This window comes from Strongylocentrotus purpuratus, unplaced genomic scaffold (assembly GCF_000002235.5).
Source record: "Strongylocentrotus purpuratus isolate Spur 01 unplaced genomic scaffold, Spur_5.0 spur5_contig_821, whole genome shotgun sequence".
Classification (NCBI taxonomy): domain Eukaryota; kingdom Metazoa; phylum Echinodermata; class Echinoidea; order Camarodonta; family Strongylocentrotidae; genus Strongylocentrotus; species Strongylocentrotus purpuratus.
Genome location: NW_022145526.1, coordinates 1,613,635 through 1,621,567, shown reverse-complemented (window position 1 = coordinate 1,621,567; position 7,933 = coordinate 1,613,635). Strand labels below are relative to the sequence as shown.

At 40.5% G+C, this 7,933-nt stretch overlaps 1 protein-coding gene across 1 annotated transcript; it reads right to left on the bottom strand.

Annotated features, from left to right (window-relative positions):
- Positions 1-306: 306 nt before the first annotated feature.
- LOC583041 (caspase-3-like) lies at positions 307-4,738 on the bottom strand. The gene is made up of 7 exons (XM_782967.3): positions 4,700-4,738; positions 4,083-4,168; positions 3,713-3,886; positions 2,736-2,952; positions 1,751-1,978; positions 1,259-1,368; positions 307-800 (listed from the first exon to the last, which is right to left on the bottom strand). The coding sequence occupies exons 3-7, from the start codon at positions 3,875-3,877 to the stop codon at positions 651-653; spliced, it is 870 nt and encodes a 289-aa protein (XP_788060.1). The 5' UTR covers positions 3,878-3,886; positions 4,083-4,168; positions 4,700-4,738; the 3' UTR covers positions 307-650.
- Between the last annotated feature and the right edge of the window lie 3,195 nt (positions 4,739-7,933).

Below are 7,933 nucleotides of genomic sequence, written 5' to 3'. Positions count from 1 at the left end.
AAACTTGTAAAAATCTGAATTATCAGAGGTGAAAATGGGACACTAATTGCACCTGATAAGGTGAGAGATGAAAAAGGAAAGGGGGCGATTATCAAAAGGAAAATGGCACTAATAAGAAAGGATAGAGGCATATGTCAAAATAAAAAGGGGCCTATGAGATTTTTAATATAAGCATTTATCACACGTGTGAGAAGGGGCATTGAGAAAGGGAAGTGGCTCTTATTAAAAAAATAAAAGGGGCATTTATTATAAAGACAAGGCGGCACGTTTCAAAACAAAAAGGCACTTATGAGAAGGGGCACTCATTAAAGATGGAAAGGGACACTTATCAGAAGAGGAAGAGGCACTTATTACAAAAGAAAAGGGCACTTGTAAAATTAAAATGGGCACCTTAATAAGATCTTTATAGAGGCCGCTTATCATCGGTGAAAGGGGCACTTGTCAGAGGTGGTAAGAGGCACTTATAAGAATGTGGAACGGGCCCTTATAAAAAGGGGCACTTATCTGGAGAAAAGGGGGACAACTTTCATATCTTAAACACACATTTTAGGGATACTTGAAAAAGTAGGGGCACTGTGCACCCCCCCCCCCCCGACTCCACCGTCTCTGCATTCCAGAGCTCAAGATTAGATTTATAGATGCCTCTTAATTTATTGACTTCCCGCTGGCGGAGGGTATTTTGGTAAGAAGAAGATCTTCTTTCCTATCCCTTGTTTGATAATCTGCGGGGTCTGCATGGTTAGATGTCGTTCCTTGTTGATTTCTATCCTTATCTCCTGTCGCTTCACTCTGTCTGTAACCTAAATGCATGAATTATTATGAGAAAAATAGATACAAAGATGTGATTGGCTGTCGTATCACAAGAGCGAAATTTGGAGGGGAGGCGGAATCGGGGATATTCGGAAAATGAGGTGTGAATTATTTATTAATAATGTTGATTGATTGATTGATCGATTTATTGATTGATTTATTTATTTTTTTTTTTTTTTTTTTTAAATAATTTTTTGCAGGGTAGCATTGTCAGTTACAAAACTACTTTGTACCATTTAAAAGGCTATTGATAGCCGTAGGGTTTTGGAGAAAGTTTAAATGTCCTCAACTCTTTCCCCTTTCCTTCCCCAATTAATCTTTTCTCTCTCTTTGTTTTCCTTTTTTTTAATACTCGGTGGGGAATGTTCCCCTGTGCCCCCTGTAACTATGCCACGCACTGTTCGTTTAAAATATCTAGAAGAAAATGATATACTGAAAGAAGTGCAACCTTTGTCATGATGTCATCGAGATGGTGGTCGTGGGCACTGGCGATCAGCTCTTCACAGAGGGCCTGGATGAACCAAGATCCGTTCTGTCTATCACGTAGTGAGTAATAGCCTGTCAATCGACAACGGAAATGTGACATTTATACTAGGACAACAATAATATTTCTTCATTTTGCTGCTCTCTCCCACTTCCCCTGAATATGACCTCCAGCCCCCCCCCCCCCGGCCCCCTTTCCTCTCCCCCTCCCCCTCTCTCTCTCTCTCTCTATCTATCTTTTTGTCTTCCTCTCTCTTTCTCTCTCTTCGATCCTCGCTTCCCTCGCCCGTATCTCTATCTCTCTCTCTCTCTCTCTGTCACTTCCTCCTCTCTGTCTCTCTCTCTCTCTCTGTCTCTCGATCTCACTCTCTCTCTCTCTCTCTTTGCCCACGCCCTCCCTCTCTCTCTCTCTCTCTCTCTCCCCCCCCCCCCCCCCTCTCATTATTCTTCCTCATACCTTCTGACGTGGATTGAGCAATGTACATATCAGCATTGTCCGGTACACCGCAGTCAATTTCCACTTCTCCTCCTCCAACTCTACCAGGTGATGTCGAACATGCTTCATCTTCTGTTACCAGGGTTACCCCTCCATCCCTTGCTACCCCGTCAGTCCCGACGAAGTCTGTACATATTCCATTATCCACTACGGAGGTGGCGAGAGATGGAGCACTAGGCGTTACTTTCGCTGAAAACAATAAGAAGAAAAGAATTCCGAACTCCTTTTCAAATAACTCTCTGCATTTGTCATTAGAGAACTTTGTATTCGAGTGGTGCAGTCAGTAATAGTGATAGATAAAATACAAAATAATGTGTGTGTGAACGCTTCTTCTCTTCTTTTTTTGTGCGGTTTAACAAATAATTGAAAACACTTTAACTGGCATGTTTCCGCACCATTAATTTCTTCATTGGGTTATGTGACGGTGCGTGCGAAAGAGCCTCACAAGTCATGCAGAGACCCAAAAGCGTGATCACTCAATACTGTGTTTGCTCAAGCTGATAGTGGGAATATGAGTTATTCAGAGATGTCGAAGTCGGTTTAAACACAAAGGACATGGGTTCGATCCCCAACACGTCACTACGGTCCTTTGGCAAGGCATTAATCTATGTCATGTATTTAAAAAAAATCTTTCTTTCTCCCTTGGGGCACTACTCTATAGATAGCATATTAGTATAGGTCCTCTAAAATAAATAGAATCTCCTGTCTCATACATTCATCATTTTAGTCATTTGCGTATTAGAACAAGACAGCTGTCCGCCATTACATCACAGAGAAATTACCGATTTAGCCAATTCGAAGAGCCCATACATTCATAACGTTCCCATTTTTGTCCGATTTTATTTATACTTTCACCAGTCTACTTCTCTGATTTTCATTCTTTTTCTCTAGAGTTGGATGCCCCTTTAATAGGTTTTTCTCGAGAGTATTTCCAGTCGTGTTTTACCTCCACGGCAAGCCTGGAAGATCATGATCTTTGGTTTCCCAATCAGGGCGGGGCAGTTGTTCCCAGAGAACATATCCTTGATTTCCTCAACGGTCACAACTCCCTCGTCGGTACCTTGGATACCTTCCTTCTTTCCGTGACTCATGAAGACCAGAACCACCGAAGTATGAGAGGGTAAGATCTTCCGGGTTAAGTTCTTCAGCTCCAGTCTGATATCCTACAGAGTGTGAGAAATGGATAAGGGAGAGCAATATCAGTGCTTTGAGAATGCATGGAGATGGCTCTGTATGACTGTGTGTGCGTGCAGTGTGTGTGCGTGTCGGTGTGTGTTTTTGCACGGGGATATCAGGTACAGCCTCCGAGACTGAGAGTCCGGGAGGCCGACAGCTTTCTAGCTATACCGACAATGTCGGTTTCTTAATTGTGCCTTCAGACAATTTTTTTTTAACAGCCCATGAGACCTCCAACCCACTAGTAAAACTCGGACAACCGACATTATCCGTTTAATCACTTTTCAGATGGTTCACGAAACCAGCCCACGAGACCGACATTTTCTTCCCTTATTTCCCCTGAAGTATTTTTTTGTTTTTTGGTTAGTTCTTCAAGCCCCAAAAAACATGGTGTAGATTATGTTGTGTTCTAGCTAGTGTGTAAGTCAAATCTCAGTCCGGCACTAACGTGCTTTGGCGGGACGTTAATCTACATTTGCCACTATCCACCCAGGTGTTAAATGGGTACTTGATAGGATGCGAATGTTAATGGAGTTTGCTCGATCTGCATTGTGAGCGTCTGTAAAATGGAGCTGGCGAGATCACTCCCCAGAGAGTGGAGAATGTGCATACGTTGTGTGCGGGCTAGCCTGAATCTGATAAATGGGGTAATGTCTGTAAAGCGCTCGGACACATCGTCGGTGTATCAAGCTGTATGTAAGCATGGATTATAATTATAATTCCGTTTACCTATACCAAATATCCTACCTCAGCAGTGAGATCTTGAGCTTCATCTGCCGTATAGCCAATCTCGGTGAAGACATGTTTTACATTGGCTAAGTCAACATCAGACCCTTTTCTTTCCTTCTTACTATCAGGACCGAAGTGGTAGTTGTTCAAGATGAAGACCAGACCCTTATTGCACTGATCCATCGTGTAACACTGAAAGAAATAATAGTTATAATATTCGTTACAATATATCTTTGTCGGAAATCTATCAGGAGGGGCAAATGTTTCCCCCTTTTTTATATATTTTTTTTAATTAATGTATTATACATTCAAAGCATCCGGCTCCGACTCCCCCCCCCCCCCCCCCCCAGGAAAAAAATATCTAGAACTAATTCTGAAATGGACTAACCTCTTCCCGGTTGAGTTGTTGATCGGTTGGGAGGGCTGGGGAGATGTGCCTGTCTTTATACAACCCATCAACATCAGGAGGGACATCTGTATGAAATGAGAGGGGAGAGGGAGAGAGAGAGAGAGAGAGAGAGATTGTATATATTTGAATGTCAGTAAAAGAGGAAATTTCAAAATAGATGGAAACTATAATGTTGGACCTGAGCTTTCAGACCGATGACATAATTATGGCAAAAAAATAGATGAAATACGAATGTTGTGTAATAAATTAAAGAACATTACTAAAATCGTGAAAACAAGATGCAAGTTTCAGAGAACGAATCTGACTTAATTTACCTCATACTAGTAGGCATTTGTTTTTTTATACGTTAATGGTATACCTCACAATATTATTATGATGTCATATTAATACCATTAAGATAGTAATGCAAATAAGGGCCCAGTCTTATAAAGAGTTGCGATTGATCCGCATCGATTGCAAGTCCTCCGATCGATCGATCGTAAGTTTGCAGTCTCCTATCTGTTATGTACTTAGTTGCGATTACTATCAATCGCAAATAAGGTGCGATTAATCGCAACTGTTTATCAGACGGGGCCCCGGAATAAACAGCTACATACCAACAATATCGTCTTCCACTGTATTTTCATCAAGAACACGATACTATAAGAAATTGAAAAGTGTATTAATTGAGAAACTTTTACGTATACCTCTTAGAAATGCAAATTTAACATTGACAAAATCGTAAGTCGAACAAGAATGATTGAAATGAATTAATACTCATTTTTTTTAGAAAGTCAATCAAACCAGAAGTCCCAAACGTAAAGTTATGAGAAAATACTTCAATTCATTGAGTATTTCTTGGCAATTTCTAAAGGGAAAAAATGAGGCTGATTCCCATTTTTTATGTCAGTATTTTTGATCTTTACAGAAAAGAAATCCAACTAATGGTATTGGATGAACAGAAGCACCCGGCTAAATTGCTTCAAAGGTATATATGTATATTGGTTAGGGTTGGGATTAAAATTGGGTCTGTGGTAAGGTTTGGGGTTAGAGTTAGGTATACATGTAGTAAGGTATAGTGTATGGTCCAGGGCTGAAGTTAAGAATTCGATTAGTGTATGGTTATTTTTGACGCTATGCAAGTTTTGTAGAATAAAACAAAACAAAACAAATGCAAACATGAACAGAAATTCTATCTGTCTCTATCTCTGTCTGTCTGTCTGTCTCTCTCTCTCTCTCTCTGTATCTCTCTCTCTCTCTCTCTCTCTCTCTATATATATATATATATATAAAGGCCTTTATACTAATACCTGTTGTTTGTCATGTCTGTGACGTAATTTATAGATGATGTAAATTACTGGCAGAAGGAGTAGGGGAACGCCTAAAAAGCCAATAAATCCAAACTTCCTGATTGCTGTAACATAACAAAATAACAATTATTATCTAATAACTGTTATTGTACTATTGATACTGATGTTAAAGACAGTATATTCTCCTGACCCTAGTTCAGATTTATGTATACAGCATCGAAGCGGTATATATCGTCGCACGGCTGGCAGAAGGGCGTTAGCTCGAATTTCAGGTCAAAAATCGATTTTTGATATTTCATGTCATTTAATAGAGTTTTCAAAGCTCTTTCAAATGATGTGATCGAGATGGCATAAAACGAAGTAAATGATTACGTAATCGACAATAGTAAAAGGGCGTTAGCACAAACTGTCAGATATCGCGCTAAGCAGAAGGGCGTAAGCCCTCTACGCCCTTTGCATATTAGGCGCGAGCGTAAATTTTGATCAAAGCAGAAGGGCGTTATCGCGAAGCTGACGTCTGCTAGGCCTGTGGTAAGCAAAATAACTGCTTCTTCTTTTAAATAACGTGTTGTAAATGTCAAATTATCTGGAAGATTTGATATATTTGGTCACACTGATTACATTATGATTAGGATCGTTAGAATATTTTGATTTTATCGGGTAAAAATGCGATGTATAATGATGATAATTAATACGTTGCCCCATGTATTGATTTATATGGTATCACGGGTAAGTAGAGTCATTACGCATTATCATTGACTCTCTGTGCTGGGGTGGATGTTGAGTGGCATTGACTCTATGCTTTGCTGGAGTGGGTTGCAATGGAAGCGCTCCCTTGAAGTTGAAGGCCTCCAAATATGAAGTAGATCTAGGTCTAGCAACTAGCATCAAGCCCCAAGTCAAGGGTGATTTTCGAAAGTGCGTTCCACGCAGTTACTAGCTGTCCCGAGGGAAAACGTCAGTTCCGGTAGAGTTGGGTGCGGGATGTGATGTTGTTTGTGTGAGGTTGTTCAGTTAGATCAAGATACATGTACAGTATGTAGGAGTAGTCGTCAATCTATAGATCTATGTGCTGTGATAATCATTTCACTGTTTTTTCGCTCATGGAAAGACGAGACAAGACAACAATTTGTAAAGACAGTGGTACGGATTGAAATTTGAAAGCATGCTTAGCGTAGATCTACAAAATTAGTTAAATAAATGCCAGATTGTTAGTAGTATACCGTATTCAGGTATTATTATACCAATTGCAACAGTGCAAGCAGATTCTAGACTCTAGAGGTCTAATACTTTTTATTGTTCAAATTAAATTTGCAAAAATGATAGTAGTCTACAGATATGAAAGGAGAATGGTTTGAATTTTGATACCTTTGTCTTTTAGTGGCTTTGTTCAAATTTAATCAAGGGCAATCTCAAATGATAGTTGTATGTCTAGAACTCAAGTTTCTACTTTCCGCTACAAGTATTGGGGACGGTCAATTGTAAAGTAGCTTGTAAGTTGGATTAGATCTACTTTCAGTCAAAATTAATGTAACCCTTTTGTTTCCCTCACTTTGTCAGGATTTGCACAGGTAGGCTGCAGCATGGAGCCAACAAGAGAATTGCTTGTTCAGTGGAAAAAAGATGGCTCCAAAAAACGTGGTAGTGTATGGAGATATATTCAATGTCCCTGTATTCCAATAAAAGGGACAAAAGTCTTCATGCCTTGGAAAGGCAGGAGATGGGAGGGAGTTGTCCTGTCAGTGGATGATGAGTCTGAGGAAAGTGATGATGACAGCATACCAGATCAACCAAGGCTTGACGTTGGAGATGTCGATGTCGGTGTCAGAATGACAGGTAATGTATGATACTATTGATGAAACAGTGTTGGCCTACATACTATTCTGTTTGGTTTGATAACAATATGACAGCAATCATTGAACTGAAATGCTATACAGTATCCAGGGGCGTCTCCAAAGGGGGGGGGGACGCGACACCCCCCCCCCCCCACCTGTCAGGATATTGTCGGTAAAATTGCGCTGCCCTCGTGAAAAAAGAGAAAAGTGGGAGGGGAAAAAAGTGAGGGAAAGAAAAGAAAAACAAGAAAAGGAAAAGAGAGGAAAGAAAGGGAAAAAAAGAGAAGAAAGAAAGAGAAAAAAGAAAAAGAGGGAGGAGAGGAAAAAAGAGAAAAGAAGGAGAAGACAGAAACAAACAAAAAAGGGGGAAACAAAAGAAACGCGGGTGAAAGAGAGGAGAGAGAGGGGAGGTAAGAGCCTGAGAGAGGAGGAGTGGGAGTAAAAGAAAGAAGGGGTTGTTGGGTGGAGTCGTCTCGTCGAGGGAGCAAGAAAGACACGAGTAAATATGTTACTGTGTCGGGTCAGCTGTGTCGGTATTCTTGCTCGATCCTCATGTACTATATCAATGCAGAAGTTTGAAGTCGGTGAGGTTTATATTGTCGGTTGGCTACAAGTTTTTTTCCCTACGAAATGTGACTTTTTGTCCGCTGCGATGACTTCGAGAGTGACTACGACTACAAAACTTGTATTTTCTAGAAGTTTCACT